At 38.6% G+C, this 18870-nt stretch overlaps 1 protein-coding gene across 1 annotated transcript in view; it reads left to right on the top strand.

Moving 5' to 3' along the window:
• WWOX (WW domain containing oxidoreductase) overlaps window positions 1-18870 on the top strand; it is a 1431301-nt gene that overhangs the window by 507514 nt on the left and 904917 nt on the right. Inside the window, exon 8 of the mRNA XM_029608165.1 lies at window positions 9518-9782. Within this exon, the coding sequence (XP_029464025.1) occupies window positions 9518-9782 (265 nt within the window). The remainder of the gene's footprint in view (window positions 1-9517; window positions 9783-18870) is intronic.

The raw sequence follows: 18870 nt of genomic DNA, 5'->3' as shown, positions 1-18870 counted from the left end.
TTTGGAAAAGAGAAGTATTGCCAGCTTTTTGCTCACCAAGAAAGATCAGCCAAAAGTTTATGGAACAACAAAAACAGAAGTAAAAGCTCATGTCACTTTTTAATAAGAATAATTCCCAGTTATTTAGGGAAAGGCGCTTTTAGTTGGATTTAGGCTTTTAGTTTTTTGTATATTAAATCCCTCTCTTGGATGTGCCGTTTACCATGCTGCTGCTTGCAGCTTTCCAGCTCAACCCCAGCCTTGTGCCTTATGCAGTGCATTTCTTAATATGGTGTGGCATTACTTTCAGTGCTACTTGAGAGTTCACAGCCCTAAACCCTGTTATGAAATTGAAGTGTTAGTGTCAGTATCAAATTACTTCCATAAACCTTGGCTGAATCTCTTCATTGGAGTGAATACCCTCTGTTGAGGGGAAGTCGTATGCTTGCAGAAAATATTATGTTAGACAGCCCTGAGGCAGAATATTTTTTGCCTTCCTGATACCTCACTGTATTTTAATTACTTGAAGTCTGACTAAGTGAATTTAGTTTAAATGCAAGTTCTGAATAGCTAATGAACATGATATGGAAATGAGGCTAAGAGCAGAACTATTTTTTTTGCTTCTGTCTTTTGTGCCAAGATTATGGAGAAATTGTTCAAGCACTTACCAAATGATAGGGTTGGTTTTATTATTTTAGTGGTGGGAGTAGAAAAGGAGTCTTTGCGTTGGTGCAACAAATGGAATTGCATTCAGTGAATTATGCCGTATTTATCTGTGCCTGGATAGAACGCTCAGGTTTACGCGTGGATGCCACTGCAGATTTTAAAATGTGCGCGCGCTACCCGGCGTGCATACATGGACGCCCAATTTTATAACATGTGCGGGCAGGTGCGTGCATGTTATAAAATCAGGGGTCGGCGCGCGCAAGGGGGTGCATCTTAGTGCAACTTACGCGCCCCAATGCCCGCAACCTTCCCCTGTTCCTTCCCAGGCCGCTCCAATTTAGGAATGGCCTGGGAGGGAACTTCCCTACCCCCTAATCTAGCCTTCCTACCCCTTCCCCTAATCTACCTACCCTCTAGCAGTAACCTAGGACCCCCTCCCCCGACCTTTGTCTTAACTTTTGCGCCCGTCTCGGAGTAGGCGCAGGTTGCGCGCACCAGCAGCCTGCTGGCACGTGATCCCCTGGCACAGCGGCAAATGGCCTCTGACCCCACCCCCGCCTCACCCCTTTTCTGAAGCCCCGGGACTTACTCGCGTGGCCGGGCCTTTTTAAAATAGGCCCGGTGCACGTAAGCCCACCTACGCACGTAAATCTGGGCCTTAGTGTTATCAGAGAGGTGATTAATGTGTCAAAATAAAACATGGGACAAATGTTTGGCCAAAAATATCAAGCAAACTTAAAACTGGACTAAAAGGAAAGTAAACATGGTGACTACCATTTATCAGAGACTGAATGTTATATATGCCCATGGTAAACAAACCCCACTGGAGAGCTGGATGACTGCTCTAGGATATCAGATTATTTCCTGGTGGGTCGGTGTAGTAAATGAAATTCTTACCTAGGCTGGCAGCTGCTAAAAGCAGGCTAGTAATGTGGGGATACAGTGAGAGGGCATGTTTACGCTCACCACAGATGTTCCTTGACCTGTTCTCTACCCCCCATCTCCTCTGCCCCTATGCACTTTCTAAGGAGAAAGCATACAGTGAAAGGAGGTGAGGAGGAAAAGCTGCATGCCTGGGAACATATGCTTTTGCTGTGTTCCTATGCTGTCAACAGGCTGATGACGTCTGCCAGCTATGCTGACTTGGTCAGCCCAGGAGACTATGTGCTGACAGCTGATGCACCCATGGGCAGAGCGGAGTGGGAGGAATCAAGCAGAGTGAGGCCACCACAGCCCCATGGGTAAATGCTGAGCAGGAAACAGATAATACTTCTCCAGCTGTGGAGTAAGAGTGGTGCTGTCACTGGGCTTAGATGGCAGCTATGGCAGGGAAACTCCTTCCAGTATCACAGCCAGTTGGAGGGGCTCCTCCAGAGGTGCAGTTGAGTTGCAGCTTTCCCTGGCAGAGTCCCTGCTCTTTCTCTTCATCCCTTAGTTTCTGCACATCTCTCTCTCACTTTTCCCCGGCACTTCAAATCTAGCTGCTCCTCTTGGCATGGCACTGACACCTCTTGTTCTTCTTCCTGCAGCCTGTGTGGTTCACTGATCAATTGATTGAACCATCCATTTCTTCAGAGTCCTCAAACAGCAGATGACGAACCACGCGGGCTGCAGGAGGGAGAGGAGAGGCACCAGTGGCAGTGGCTTTAGGTAAGCGAGGGAAGTAGATAGGAGGGGAGACTAAGGTACAAGAGAGGTCCGTAGGAGCAGGGAGCATGGGGATGATATTACCCAAAGAATAAATAGCACCAGACAATCGGTGGGAGAGAGGGGAAGCACAGTTGGAGTGACCCAGCAGGACTATGTTTCTGCGGCTGATTTGAGAAGGTAGGCCAGTGCTGCCTCAGTGTCCATTGACACATTCTGCTGGACAGAAAGGTTAGGAAAACTTGAATACTTCTCTGTATTTACCTGTGTTAGTGTGACACAGGAAAATAGAATATTAAATTTTGATGGACATGGACGAGGACTAGCAGGTTGTAACTGGATAATCCTATAAAATGTCAAGGAAAAGCCAAGGCTTTTATACCAAAATAAATTTCAATGCAAACCTCTCAATGGATGGCATTTCTCTTATACCAAATGACGAAAACAGAAGAAAAGCTAATTGCCATTCTGTGAGAAAATGCTGCATTATATTGGAAGTTGATGTAGGTACCATTACTGATAATGTGAATGCTGCTTAGCCAATAGCTTTGACTATTAGCCAATCAAGGCTTTTCATAATATGACCTTTTTGTTTTGTATATTTATTAAACTCTGTGTTATGATTGGCAGTTGTTTTTTATTTTGTTTTGTTTTTTTTCCTGCACAAACACAGCAGCTTTTATGAGTCAGCTGCTTTCTGATTGGTTCTTTTTATTAGCAAATAAGGATTAGTAATATAGGGATCTGACCAGCTGGCACAGTTCCATTTGGTGTACTATGTCATTAGGAACAGAGTTGGCTGCTCAAGTGATTGAGCTGAATATTGCTGTCTTGGCAATTTATATTGTACACATATAATGATGTAAAAAAGGCTAGTGTGTTACATGCAATAATATTATAGAATAAGTTATTAGCAAACTCACTATTCACTCATTTTTATCCATATATTTCTAAGAAATTCATTTAATTAGAAGACACAAGATAACTGAATAATGTTATCACTTGAGAGAGCACTGTTTTTTTCATTTATTTTTTGCCTCTCCTGTAGAAATGTACAAATAACAGCTGATCCCTTCAAGGATAATTTGTTGTTGATTTTTTTTTTTAACATTTAATTAGAATTTAACTAGGAATAGCAATCCAGTTTCATTTAGTATATTTTTTCCACAAGTCATAAATAAATTCTGCTGCTTCCATCCCAGCTGAGGTGGGAAAATTTGAATTTCAGTAATGAGGTTACTTGAATTTTTTGTATTTGTATGCCATTAGCGGTTTTATGTAAAAACTGTGGAATCTTACTGATCCTGTTACTGTGAAGCTCTGCTTTTTGGGGTGAATTCTCAGTAAGCTGACTGACTAACAAAGTACAAGCCTACAGTTCTCTTTCAGCCCCCACAAACTTATCCAATCTTCAAACATGAACCATCTATGCAGTTTTGTGTTTGATGATCATCTGGTTTTACAGATAAAAAGTACAGGTGGACTTTGTCATCTCCAGTGAGAATGTAGAGTTACATAAGTTGACTCTGTGTAGACATTTTTTCAGTGTGTGAATGTAGTTTTCTTCTCTGACCAAGGTAAGCTCCCAGGAGCGCCCAGTTATACCATGGTTGTGAAAGTATGCGCCTATGTTTAGCCCCCTGAAAACCCATTTGTCAGATTCTGCCATTCAACAATTGTTGTTGGTTCCAATAAAGTCTCGGAAAATTGACCTTGTAATACATATTTCTGTAATCCTTTTCCCTCTGAAATATACTCTGAAATGACTGAAGTGGAAAATGCTGATGCATGGGGCTTTTAGTTTTATTTGATGAAGCCAAAAGCGTAGGGTTAATTTTGTGATTCTTAAGGAGAAAAAGGAGAAAATTGCAAAAATTTAAAAGAATTCCTCCTTTTGTTCATGCATATTTTCTGAAGACAGCCTCTACTATTTAAAAAGACGGAAAGAAAAGAAACAAACAGCTGGTGTTTAATGACTCTGTCAGACCCAATTAAAAAACATCAACTAGTTACTTTGATTTGTGTTCAGCCATGCCATGGGTATACTTAAAAACATTATACTCTGCCAGAACTCATTTTGGCTTTGTTTACATTTATCTTTTAAACATAAGAACATTGATGGCATGTTACCAAGGTTATAACCCTTTTGTAATCATCAATTTTTAACCTACAGGAGACTGAAAGGCAGCAGGGCCGATTTACATTTGCTTAGGTACTTATTCTGAAACATACAATATGGTGTGTTAGATAAAATAAACTAGAGCAAACATTGATGGTTAGCAATACTGTGCAATTGTGGTTCCAGAAATTGAGTCTCTATTGTTTTTAATCAATTTCATTGGTAGTTTGTGGGTGACACATTTGAAGTAGTGGTGACTGTGCTAGATGTGATCATCCATTTAGACAAAATTGTACGAAGCTGGTTTAATCCATTTGGAAAGCAAGTTGTGACTTGCAACTTACTGTGATCAATGTGAGCAGGTTGATTTGATTGAATTCTTATTCTACAACATTTGGGTAGTCAGTGACTGTGAATATGAACTGGTTCTGTATTGGTACTACTGAGAATGTGGGTGAGGGAAAGGGCCATGTCATGGAATTGTTTTTTTATTCATTTGAAAGGTAATCTTTTGGAAACCCTCCATTTATACTGACATGTTCTAATGAGTTATGTCTTATCTCATATTCTGACTCCTCTAAAATAGATTAGCACCCTATGTTGGAATCCACCTAGAATAGGGCCTAGTAACAGAGTTGGCTATCTTTTTTGATAACAAAATCAAAAACCTACTTGCCCCCCTGGCATCAACTAACACGTCCCCAAACCCTTCGCAACCATTAAGCCTCGCAACCAATAACCTTCCACCAACTATCTACAGACCATCACTAGAAATTCTTGAACAGACATCCTCCCTGGAAATTGAATCAATAATCAAGAAAATGAAACCTTCCACTCATCCATTGGACCAAATACCAACCAAACTACTTCTCACCATCCCTAACACCATTGCTAAACCGCTGGCAGACATCATAAATTGCTCCCTCAATCAAGGATCGGTCCCGGACTCCTTAAAAATTGCTTCACTTAAACCCTTACTTAAAAAAACCCAACCTGGACCCAGCCAACCCTGCAAACTTCCGCCCCATTGCAAACCTACCTTTTATAGCCAAGCTAATGGAAAAGCTTGTCAACATCCGACTCACAGACTACCTTGACTCCCACAATATTCTCTACCCCTCTCAATTCGGATTCAGGAAACGCCTAAACACAGAATCCCTCCTTCTTTCTCTAACGGACAACATCCTGATGGGCCTTGACAAGGGACAATCTTACCTGCTAGCCCTTCTCGACATCTCTGCCGCGTTCGACACGGTAAACCACACTATCCTCTTAAACCGTTTAATGGAAATAGGCATATCCGGCTCTGCACTGCTCTGGTTCACATCCTTTCTGAACAACAGACACTACAAAGTCAAAATAAATGACAAAGAATCTCACTCCATTCCATCAAACCAAGGCGTACCTCAGGGTTCGTCACTTTCCCCTACCCTGTTCAATATATATCTACTCCCTTTATGCCAGCTACTCAATAGTCTCAATCTCACCCACTTTATATACGCGGACGATGTACAAATCATAATCCCCATCTCGGACCCCATCTCTACTCTAAATTTCTGGAACAACTGCTTACACGCCATCATCCTTCTGCTCTCTAGTCTCAACCTGGTCCTAAATACTTCCAAAACGGAACTACTGGTTATCTCCCCTAGTGACAACAACCCCCTCGCAAATAATGCTAGCATCCCATTAGCAAACCAGGTCAGAGATCTTGGGGCCACCCTTGACTCTAGAATGAATTTCAAAAAATTCATTAACGCCACAACCAAAGAATGCTTCTTCAAGCTACAGGTCCTGAAGCAACTTAGACAGCTCTTACACTTCAAGGATTTCCGTTCGGTGCTTCAAGCCATACTGTTTTCAAAGATCGACTATTGTAACGCTCTATTACTTGGTCTCCCCGCTTCGTCCACCAAACCTCTTCAGATGCTGCAAAACGCAGCGGCTAGGATCCTTACAAACACTCGTCGCAAGGACCATATCACACCAATCCTAAAAATCCTACACTGGCTGCCCATCCAATATAGAATACTTTTCAAGGCTCTCACCATCATCCACAAATCCGTCTACCAGCAATCCACTCTCCAACTCACCTTCCCACTCGAATTACATACTTCCGCAAGACCGATCAGAACTGCCTACAAAGGTTCGCTCAAGGCCCCCCCCAACAAATCATCGGTCCACAACTCTATTCACAAGCGAGCTCTTTCAACAGCAGGTCCACTACATTGGAATTCACTTCCCCAAGACTTACGCCAAGAACAATGCCATTCAACATTCAGAAAGAAATTGAAAACCTGGCTGTTCGCAGAAGCCTACCGCTGAAGGATCTCCTCAACCATCACTGACTCTCATTCTCCCACCCCTCCCTAATCCCTACCCCCTTTTTTCCCTCTCCCCTTCCCCCCCACCCAACCTCACCCTTTCCTTCTCCCACTGGTCATACCATGCTAATAACTGCCTAGGATAAATCTATGTTTACGTATCTTATAGTTTTTGTTGATTATATATTTATCTCTCTCTAATTGTTTCTTAGTTTAAATTCTGTACTGTCTTCCATTGCCCAGGTTTTACGCTCCCTGTTTAATGTAATTTTACTTTCTACCTTGATGTTAATTGGTTTCCCCTCAGTTAATTGGTTTCCCCTCAGTTACATTGTAAACCGGTACGATAAGACCTAGTCTTGAGCATCGGTATAGTAAAAGAAATTAAATAAATAAAATAAATAAATAATAGGCAGAATATAAATTATTATAAATAATAAATGAGCATGATTAATGTAGAGTTCCCTATCGTTTGGAGCAGGGGTAAGCAATTTCTTTTGGTCATATGGAAAAAAAAATCTAGCATTATCCCTTTAAGGAATGTTGGCATGCTGACACTATGCTCCCAAAAGAGAGAAGGTAGGATGCCATTGGGGTTCTCCCAATGGCATCCTACCTTCACCTAAATACTACTTACACCTGCTGTATCAGTGCAGTACAAGAAGCTTTTTCAAATCTTGTGGACTGGCTGCGCTAACCTTGTGATGTTCAAAGTTCTGTTGCTATATGGCACCAGATTCACAATAAAACTGAAGCCACTAGGAGGTAAGCTGCTGTCTTCCTGCCGATATTACCTGGGCAGAAGGGTGGGGAGTCCAGTGGGGTCAGGGACAGTGGAGGGGATCTTATGATAGGTTAGTCTGGTGGGGGCATCCTTGGGCAGTTCTTATGTTGTTGGGGGTAGGTCTAAGGGTCCTAATTTGACATTTTAGAGGATTCCCCTCCCTGGCTAATCAACCCTTTTCTTCTTTGCCTCTCTCCCTTATTAAATATTCACTGGCAAATTTGCTGGTTCTCCACTTCTGTTTATCTCAATATAGCAACATAGTAATAGTCGGCAGCAGAAGACCAAATGGTACTTATATTCTGCCCAACAAGCTGCATGTGGTAGCTACTGGCACTCTGTGAAGACCACCCCCAAGACCTCTGTCAAGGGCAACAGCTGCTGCTCCATGCAGGTTACCCCTATTCTGTTAGGGTAGCAACTGCCGCATGTACAAATCATCCCCAAGTCTTATATTGAAGGTCAACCAGACCACAGGAATATACCGCCTCTTCCTATTAAGGAAAAAGCTTACTATTTGACCTCTAACCATTAGGCTAGTGAAGTAATACATTTTAAGAGAAATCATACTTTTTGTTTAAATAATTAAACATAATGTTGCAATAACAAGTACAATCTAACAATTAATTTTAGATGCATTTCTTGCTTTGGGTACATACAAAAGTTGTCTCAACCAGTTAGATTGGCCATGTTATGGCTTTTGTGTGCCTAAATCACATTATTCAGACTTACTTTTATTGATGATTATGACCTATAATGTATAAATGGCCTTGGATTTTGATCCTCTGAAATCTCAGAATTTAAATAGTTTGCCTGACCAATGTGTGGATAGGAGACCTCCAAGTAATACAGAAAGCAGGAGAAGATGGTGTTGCTGACACAGAAGGTATTGGGGTACTAAACTGTTGCAAATGCCATCTGTTAGACTGGATGCTAATGCAATGACCTCCTCCTCCTGTGGACATTGAAGATAACCTTATCCTACTTTATGCACGTGTCATAGGTGAAATCTCACAGACGTACAGTCTACCTTGCAGGAAGAACCTAATTATACTTAGAAAAATGTTTTCAAGCATTCATATTCCTGTATAGTATTAATGTATATAAATATTACTTTAATCTTTGTTTTATATTCCATCTTTTACGACTGGCATCCATCATGGATTATTTTAAAGTACTATAAGTATTTCCCTGTCCCCGGAAGTCTTACCATCTAAGGATCCTATTTACTAAGCTTTTTTTCTATAGACAAAGAATGGGAGAAAACCTTTAGTAGATAGGTCTCTAACAGGGTCATTCATCAGACCACGATGTGGCCTTATCGTGCGCAATACCAGCTGCATCGAGGCAGTACTATTCAAATTAGGGGAAGGGGAGGAGTGTGGGCAGGGTTTGGGTGGGGTAATGGCCCAACAGCGCTGCAGGCGATAATGTTTTACACGTTATTGCCAGCAGCACCGCGGGAAATAACACCACCTTTTCCCATGGCCCTATGGGTGCTAAAGTATGCGACCCAGCCACAACCGTGGCGGGCAAAGACACAATGCTGCTATGCAGCCGGCTGCACAATTTCGCCTCCTGGGCCCCTTTTTTAGAGCGACTCATCAATCTGCTATAAATATAGCAGATTGATAAATCTAGGCCTAAGATTGTACCTCAGGCAATGGAGAATGAATTGACTTGCCCAAAGTTACAAGATGAACGCTGCTTTTCCTGGTTTGCAGCCTGCTGCTTTAACCACTAGGCTATTTCTTCCTAAAAGAAAATTGGGATTTTAATCAATTTTCAGGTCATAGAAACCATATATTATTGTTTGCATTTTATACAGATTAAGTATAAATTATTTCTTCATTTGTATCATTCCTACATTTTTGTCTTTTTTTTTATAGCATTTTTCAGTTCTTGTCAAAACACAAGTAAAATTGCAAGGATGGTAATTTAATTTTTTATGGCAAAAATATAAATGCTAATTGATGGATGTTTTTTATTTTATTTTAGATTTACAGATATCAAAGATACCTCAGGAAAACTTGATTTAAATTTGCTTTCACCATCCAAAAGTGAGTACTGGGGCATGCTAGCATATAACCGCTCCAAACTCTGCAATATCCTGTTCTCCAATGAGCTGAACCGTCGCCTGTCTCCTTACGGGGTAACGTCGAATGCAGTGCATCCTGGAAATATGATGTATTCTGCTCTTCATCGAAATTGGTGGGTGTATACCCTGCTGTTTACCTTGGCTCGGCCTTTCACGAAATCCATGGTAAGTGAAGTTTTTGAGATATTTTCCACTCCTTTGGTTTAGAGCCAAATCCAGAAATTAATTTTTAGATTGCTCTATGGCTCCTGGTATATGCAAGCATGATTTTGTATGCAAAGCATAGCAGTACAGGATACAGAAAAAAAACAATGGTAAATATTCCAGTAACAGATAATTCTTGATAATGATTATTGGATGATGAGAGACTGCATTTTATTGTGTTTGATGTTATTGATAGCCCCCTTGCATGTCTTGTTAATTTTTGCGGCTTAGAATCCTTTTTCCATGCCAATATTATTTGGCCTTTTGCATCTGGAACTTTTATTGTTTTGGCTATTTTATTGCTGCTGTTTAAGAAATTTGTAGATAATCATTAGATGAAAGTTACTTACATTAATAGATGGGTTCTTTGTAACTTGTGTTACTGATTTGTATTCAACATGAATAGTCAAAATCTGTTGAATTTTCTGTAGTTCCAAGACCACAGTTTGTTAATCTGAAGGGACCTTTTTATTCCTGTGAGAAAAACCCTTGATAAGTCAAGCCCACAGGTCCCTGTTAACCTTGATTGATTTTGATTTGGCTATAAAAAAAAAAGATAGAGGTAGGCCAATTGCATTGCAGGTACAATGGATTCATCCAATTGATTCCCCTTACATGAAAGCAGACTACGTTTTAATCCTTTTTAGAAAAATCCTTTTTCAGAGCAGCAGATTTCTAGTTCTGTGATTTAAGTTTAGTCTCCTAGTAATGATGATCCACAAATTAATAAATTAATGCTGGTATTCCATGGCTGGGATCGGCATTACAAATTTTTACTCCATCATGATCTCTGCATTGATTATACAAAGATCTGCTTGAAATTCCACAGTGCATCAGGCTTAGCGGTCAGGAATTCTCAATAGCCAGACCAGTCATGGAATTTAATATCAGAAACTTTTGCATTTAAAAAGGAATTGAAAATATGGCTGTTTCAGTAGACCTTTGGTTAGGTTACTCAGTTGGAGTGGAAGATTGGAGGAAGTTTTGCTTAGAAATATCAAGAATTGCAATTGGATAAATCTATATAACTGTATATATGGTGAGCATCAAAGAAGGCTTGTTTGTCTATTTTGTTTTATATTGTTTATGTATGTTTTATCTCGAAACCACATGAGTGTGCGGTATAAAAATTAGTTTAAAATAATTTTCCTCAATGTTTTATCTCTACAATGCCATATACTTTTGTATTGCTAACTGTAGTATAGATATAAATAATTTGTAGAAATGTATGTAAATGTATATGCAGTGTGGGTATATATATATATATATATACACACACAAATATATACATATATATGTATATATTTATATAAATTTGATTGGTTTTGACTGCTTTCCCTATCTTATGAATATCTGTGAACCTTCTTAGATGCTGCTTCATTTCATTTTGAATCACTAAAAGCTGTATGTGAAACTGGTGTTCTCAAATGAAACACAGAAACTCATTACAGAACAAGGACTGGTTATGCTAAAAATATGAGTTGTGCATTCTACCAGTAAAATATAACCATGGAAGAAAGGAGTGCAGAGGTTGAATATGCTATGTTCTAAACAAATACTATGCAAAAGTGTTAGCCTCCAATAGAATGCCTTTAGATGTGTTTCTAAATATATATATATACTAACATTAAAAACTATAATTTTGAAATGATTTAAAGTTGCTATGAAGCATAATTGAACTAGTGTTTGCTTGTTTGATCTAGTTTTTGGACAGTGATACATCAAGTCTTTCTCTGGAGGTTGGGCGCCATTATCACATGCTTACTGTAGTCCTTCCGAGAGCCAAATATTTTTGTTGGCAGGTAATAGGGGAGACAGAATATCATGTGTGAGGGTAGCAAGAGCTCAACAGATGTTGCAGTGAGCTAAAATTTCAAAATGTTCTAAAGTTGAAAATGGCTCAAGTTGGTTGAACTTCTGAGACTATTGGGTTACGTTTCCTGTTATAGTGTGGAGCCAACCATTGTGCTAGAGTTCTAACAGATGTGCTGCTCCCTTTTTATGAATGCTAGTAAAATGCTAGTTCTGTTACAGAATTATAAATTATAACTGGAAAAGTCAAGCTGTCACTTTGTTAATTTTAGCAAGCCAAACCAGGGCAATTTTGCCCTTGAATAACCTGCTGCCAACAGATTTAAAGGGTAAAAAGATGAACAAGAGAAAAGGACACATGTCCGCAATTTTTTTCTGTTGAAATGAGCATTTGAGAATTAAGGTTTGTCTAAATATATTTCCAATAAATAGATTAGTAATAGACATTTTCCTTAATGCCTTTTTCCTGATGTGGAATGAAATAGGTATTTAGCCGAGGGGGGGGGGGGGGGGGGAATATCGTTCAAAGTATTGACTTATTTTACTATGGTGTTTTCATAAACAAATAGAAAAAGGTGAGTTGTTCTATAAATTTAAAATAGTTTCATATTAAATTGCTGCAGCTTTGTAGGATGAACAGGCTTTAAGCCATTGTGCAAGACTTCATATGTTTGACTTAAAAATATTTAGACATAATTTTGAAATTTTAAAAAGATGTCAGCATACATTTGAATAATACAATTTCCTGGAGCCTCCTGATTGCTTAACAGACAATAAGATTTAGGAATAAATCACCAAAATGCAGAAACCCTTAAACTTGATACAATGCTATAACAGGGTTTTCATTCTTTCATGTCTAAACTCATTATTCTCACCTTGGATGACAAATCCAGAAAAATATTCCATGCCTCATAGTACTGTATCTGTTCATTCACTGGAAACCAATATTTCCTTTTCTAATATAAAAAAAAAGATTTTAATTCTGTCATCCATTGTGCTGTTGTGGGAAGTATCACATTTCTCCAATGCAAATAACTATTTTTCTGTGCCATTAATAGCAGAGGGGTAAATATTCAAAATCCATTTAGATAATGCTTCCAACGTAGTAGCCTAACAACGACAGATACACTGGGCTTGGATCACGGTAGGATGCTACTGTGATCCTAGTGAGGAAATATGACAAATTAAAGTACCACGGGTAGGGGAGGTCATAGGGAAAGGGTTGGGGTAGCCAGTGGGGGTGAACTGAACAGGGAATCTTAACATTTATGGGGAGCGGGAACAAGAGGTAGGGGAGAAGGAAATAGATGGTATGGATTCGCAGCCCTAAAAACAGGGTTCTTCGGGGAGCCCCACAAAGTGCCTTTGGATGGAGTTCGGGTAGAAGGGAGGTGGGGACAGGTGTGGGCCTGCAGGACCCGTGATTTGTGGTTTGTTTGTTTTTCCAGAAATTCTACTTAACCGGCTATATTCTTTTGAATATAGCCGGTTAAGTGTTGTTAGTCATAAAAAGCTGCATAACTTTAGACTTAAACCTTCAATATTCAAAAGAGTATCCCATTATGTTGAAACTTATCTGGCTAAGGATAACTGGATATGTTTATCCCACTGAATGTTCGGGGCAAGTTATCTGACTGACCTTAGCCGGATAGCTTGTCCACTAAACTGCTTACTGAATTTTGGCCTCAAGGTTGATACAATGTTGATGGTGTGCCACGTTCAATGTAAAACTTCACAACAAACCTACTTTTGCGGTGCAGGAAGCTATGAAATTCAAGACCAGATCAATGCTGTTCAAAATGCAATGCCAGTAAGTGTCTGTTAAACAATAATATATTACATGTGTATAATGCATGTCCAATAGTTTTCTGAAGAAAGACATACCTGTCATTGCCCATTAGGTTACTGTTTTATATGCTATTACATTGTAGTTATATATTATATTACTTTATATTACATGGTAATATCCATTACATTTGTAGTGTCATGTGAATCTTGACCATACTGGTGCATGCCTTAAGTAACGTAACAATATCATCCACATCTCTTCCTCCATAGTTTCAACAATCGTACCATTTATGTTGAAGTTCTGGGGCAAAGATTTTGCATAAAAAGTATAGCCAAGATATTCTGCCTCATTTTTCTTGTTGAATAATGGTCACTTTTCCAAGCTTATTTATTGTGAGACCTTTGTAGTTATATCTTCTAATTATTTGAAAGATTATATCTTGTAAATGGAGAAATCTAAATAAACCCCTGTGACATTCTTAATTGATCAAATGAAAATTGTGCTATTCAAGAAAAAATCTCCAATTTTTCTCCAAGAACATACTGGAAAATATCCAGTTGACAATAGCTCTGGAAGCCTTTGTATAGCATGAGTTGGCAAATTCAAAATGTACTTGTTTATCTTAAAAAAATAATGAAAGCAAAGTGTGAAAAATTCATACCAAGTAAAATAAAATTTGGTTTCATTTCCCTCTCTCTCTCTCTCCCTTCCCTTAATTCCTCTTTTCTGAAAAATAGAAATAAAGAGACCTTTTGACTTACAGTTGAAAAATTACAGCAGGAATACAATTCAAGCCGCAAGAAGAAAATATGAGTAAAGAGGAAAATTGCATTATTTCAAAAACTGATTAGAATTCTGTTAATCAGGGGATTCCATCCTGGTACCTTACATGCAAAGTTCAAGTTCCTCATGCTAGTTTATAAAGCCTCCAGAGGCAGTGGTCTAAATGCGGAGTGGCTTGCTGTTAGATTATTCCCTACTTTGGATGCTCTGTTCTGCAAGGAAACTGCTGTTAATTATCCCTTTATTTAAGAAAAAGCGCGTGCAAGATACCCGTAATCTTTCATTTTTGATTGCCGGTCCAGGAAGGAAGAATTCGAGTTCTTTACTTTTAGAAGAAAGTTGAAGTGCTTTTGTTCATGCAGGCATTTAATTCTAACTCTCAAAATTAATTTTGGTCATGAACCATCCAGCTATCACATTTGTAAGTTTATTTTTTCACGTGGCGTGTTTTATAGCATGAAGGTGAACTAGTATGTGGATGATCATTTGTACTGTTTGTTCTAAGATTTTATTTTGTTGTTTGCATATCTTCATTACTTTGTTTTATTTGTAATCCACCTAGAACAATTTATTTTATTTTGAATGAAGAATTGTAATTAAATAAATACTATTAGTCCATCTAATATAAAATGTGCTTAGAGAAAACCAGCTAGTAATTGGGAAGATCTCATACCCTTTTCAAGTCAACAAATATTTTTAATCAGAAGTTTTCAGGTTATAGGTTATACCATTCAGGCCTTGGAGAAGGAACCATGGTGCACTCAGACATACCTTGAGTGATTTGTTACTTAGAAGAGTTTTGTCTTACTCATCTATTTTCCATGAAGTGAATATCCATCAAAAATAACTTTATTCGGGTAACTGAGAAGACAATATGAGAAAGTCATAGTCATCCTATACTGTGTATCCAAACGAATAGAGAGCAATATTAAAAAAAAAAATCCTAAAATGGATATTGACCAGGATAAACGTCTCCCTGAAAATCTCCAGTAAAATTATCTGGCTATATATATATAGCTGGGTAACTCTGAAAGCTAATCAGCTATCTTTGAATATCACCAGTTCGGTTTCAAAATTATCAGTATATGCATACCTGGCTAGCTTTACCTTTAACTGGCTGTATTAAAGCATATTTCTGGTTAAGTGCCAAAAAAAAAAAAATTCAGTACAGGCCTACTGGCCTGATCCTCCCCACAGCCCAGCAGAATACAGAATACCACTTGTGGTCAAGCCTGCCCCCTTCATAAACCCTTCCCCAAGAAACATTAAGGTAGCGGGCCTGTAGTGCCGAAAAAGTACCCTTCCCCTGAAATTATAGATTCAGGTCAGGCAATCCCATTTTTCTCCTCCCACCTGACCTGAAACCCCCAATACCCTAACTGCTAGCAGGAGCTTTCAAAGCTGTGCCAGATGTGTCCAACGTTAGGTGCTTCTTCTCTGCTCCTGTTGACAGTACTGATTTTCAATGAGATGAGGGTGGGAGGGTGGAGGAGGATCTGGCCAAAAAGCCCGCACTGTAAGCTTTTTTGGTTTTTTTTTTAAACACAGCTTCAACACTTAACCAACTATCTTTTGAATATAGGTGGTTAAGGATATAATTATTTAGGAACAGATTCCTGGATAACTTTCCACTTGCTCTCAGCTAAATAACTTGTCGTCCCCCCCGCAGGATGCCCCTTATTTAGTCGGATAACATTTAGCTGGATATTGGCTTAGCCAAGTAACTACCAGGGATATTCAAACTTGTCATGTAGCTGGATAACTTGTGAATTATCCAGATACAATGGCCTTGAATATTGACCTTATAAAGTTTTGCAAAGTGATATTGACAGAAGGTGGACCCTTTTTGCAACTGTCTTTTGTTACTCTTTGTGATTAACACAACCACACAAAGTGTCACTTTTTTATCTTGTGGAAGAGCTGATCTTGCATTGTTCCTACTTGATAGGCAGATAAACCTGTAAATGGCTAAGTATCCCATACTTTTTAAAGTTTGCATTCACTGCTTCACATATGGATGGTTTCCTTTTTATTATAAATTTTTTTTTATAGTATTGCAGTATTAAAATTAAAAATGTTTATAAAAGCAGGTGATTTTGTTTGGTGATATGCATGTTTGCCCCAAACTTCTTTAGTTACTTTACCTTAGAATGGTCTATCCTCTTTCCCCCTCCCCCTCCCTCTCACCAGGCTCACTTTCAAGAGATGCCACGCTATTTTAAACATGCTCGCCAGTCAGTTTCCTTTACCATTTGGAAAAATTCAAATATTCTTCAAGAAGCCAAAGAATGTATCATGTTTATTTAGCTGGATATCTTATGTGAAATACTGAGTGAAATCTCTTCTGACTTTACAGATAGAAAAGGGAAGAGTAAACAGAAACACTTTGCAAGTAACCTGAGCTAGAAGACTATCTTACAGAGCAATCTGAAAAGCCTGTTTACCCCATCCAAAGAAAACACGGGATATTAGATGCCGAAGGCTGTTGCATAGTCTTCTAATATATTCACTCTTAAAAGAAAATGTAGGATTTGTAATAGAGTATTTTTAATTGTAGAATTGGTATATGGTTGATTTTAGTTATGCTGCTTCTCCAACAAACCAGAAAGCTATATTTAATTTTCCCCAAAGTCATAATAAAACAAGAAACATTAGTGATTGTAGAACTATAGAAAGTAGGAGGATTAGGTATAAAGATTTCCTCTTGTCATTTTCTATGATCCTTTACGTCAGCGCATCATGTTTTACTATTATATATGATTTCTGCTCGTTAAACACTTGGCCTGGCATTTCATTGGTTTTTTCCCTCTATGTATGTTGCCATCGTATTTGTTTCTCCAGGGAATGATACTTCATCTTACTGCTTTGAATTTCGGCCAGTTATTTTCTCAAATATGAGGGGATAGTTTGCAGATCTGGGTGGGAATAGCTTGTTTTGTTTCTTTTAAGCATAGCTTCAAGCATCAGGAAACAATGTTCAGCTCTTTTTTTTGTCTTTGCAGCCTCGATATTGCACATTTTGACTTTGTATCAGTAGACCATTCATAAAAATCGTAACTACAGTACATAGAGAGTCTGCAAAGGTATTCATGGTCCTTAGAGAGTTGCATGAAGACCTAGCTTACAATTGAATCCACCTACTTTCCATCTTGTTCTGTGGTCGTTGAAGGTCATTTCGTCTTTCGTACATTGTTATGAAGCATCTTAGTGAGATGATTTGCACTGCATGGTTGATTAACTGAACTTGGATGTTCATTTACTCAGTTCAGACAGTAAAAAGAACATGAATGTTCCATGATTGATGATTCTTTTTTCAGAACAAAGACAACTGCTCTTTTTTCTTTTATTATAAAAATATCAATCTAGTAAGAAACTACATCTGTTTCTTCCCTACAAATGGATACATCTGCTTCTTACATAATTAGTCTGGTTTGTAAGGACTGGGGCAAATGAATATATTTGTTTTGTTACATCTTGTTCAAAACTACTTTTTCTTTCCATTTTGTTGATGTGTAAATAAATGAAGGGAACCATACATGCCTGTTACCTGGGTGAAAAAATTAACAAAATTAATCAGCTCAGTAGTCCACTCCTAAGCAAAAGAGCCATAAAGTAAGCCAAAAAAAAGCTAGATAGCTATAAGCACAAATGCTGTAGTCTGGGTAATAAAATTCCAGATCTGCAGGCCCTAATAGTAGAGGCAGACTTTGATATTGTTACTATTACAGAGACATTGTTCAATGTGTCTCATGATTGGGATACGGCCATACTGGACTATAACCTAATGAGATGACAAAAAATGGGGAGGAATAGTTTTGTATGTTAAGAAAAATATCTAAGCATTTGAAATACAGGGTATTTGGGGAAAGAGGGAAGAACTGTGGACTGTATTAAAGAGAGACAATTGTACATCTATCTACACTGGTGTGGTCTACAGGCCTCCAACTCAAACAGAGAAACTGGACAAAAGTCTTGTTGAAGACATCCAAAAGGTGGGATTGAAAAGTGATGATTTTTTCAGTGATTTTAATCTGCCAGATGTGGATTGGAGTATCCCTTTTGCAGAATCTGCAAGAACTTTTGGATGCCTTTCAAGGGGCTTTGCTTAGACAAATGGTGATGGAATCCACAAGGAGAGAAAAGATACAGAACCTAGTAGTCACAAATGGAGATAGTATCTCTATTGTCCAAGTAAGTGTCCACCTGAGCACCAGTGATTATCAAATGGCATGGTTTGATAGAAGTCACATAAAGGTCAAGGTCTTGGATTTCAAAAATATGGACTGTGGGGAAAAATGGGAATGTACCCTGAAAAGAAACTAGAAGGCTGAGAGAAAATGGGTGAAGTGGAACAACAGTAGACCAAATTGAAAGGAGCTATAACAGCAACAAACCTTTATGTAAGAAAAGGAAACCGATATGATTCTCCAGTGAGGTGGCTGAAAAAATAAAGGCATCCAGAAAGTGCAAAAAGAGGAACATAGGGAAGAATATCTGGAGAAGCTGAAAGAGATGAGGAAAGAAATGAGAATAGCAATATTTCGGCTGGAAGAGAGCATCACTAATTAGGTAAAGTGAGGTGAGAAAACATTTTTCACATACATTAGAGAAAGGCCAGAGGTGGTATTGTAAGATTGAAAGGAAATATGGAGCAAATGCTTATGC

This window comes from Rhinatrema bivittatum, chromosome 7, assembly GCF_901001135.1.
Source record: "Rhinatrema bivittatum chromosome 7, aRhiBiv1.1, whole genome shotgun sequence".
NCBI classification, from domain to species: domain Eukaryota; kingdom Metazoa; phylum Chordata; class Amphibia; order Gymnophiona; family Rhinatrematidae; genus Rhinatrema; species Rhinatrema bivittatum.
Note: the sequence above shows the minus strand (reverse complement) of the source record. Positions and strands in the feature narration are given on the sequence as shown.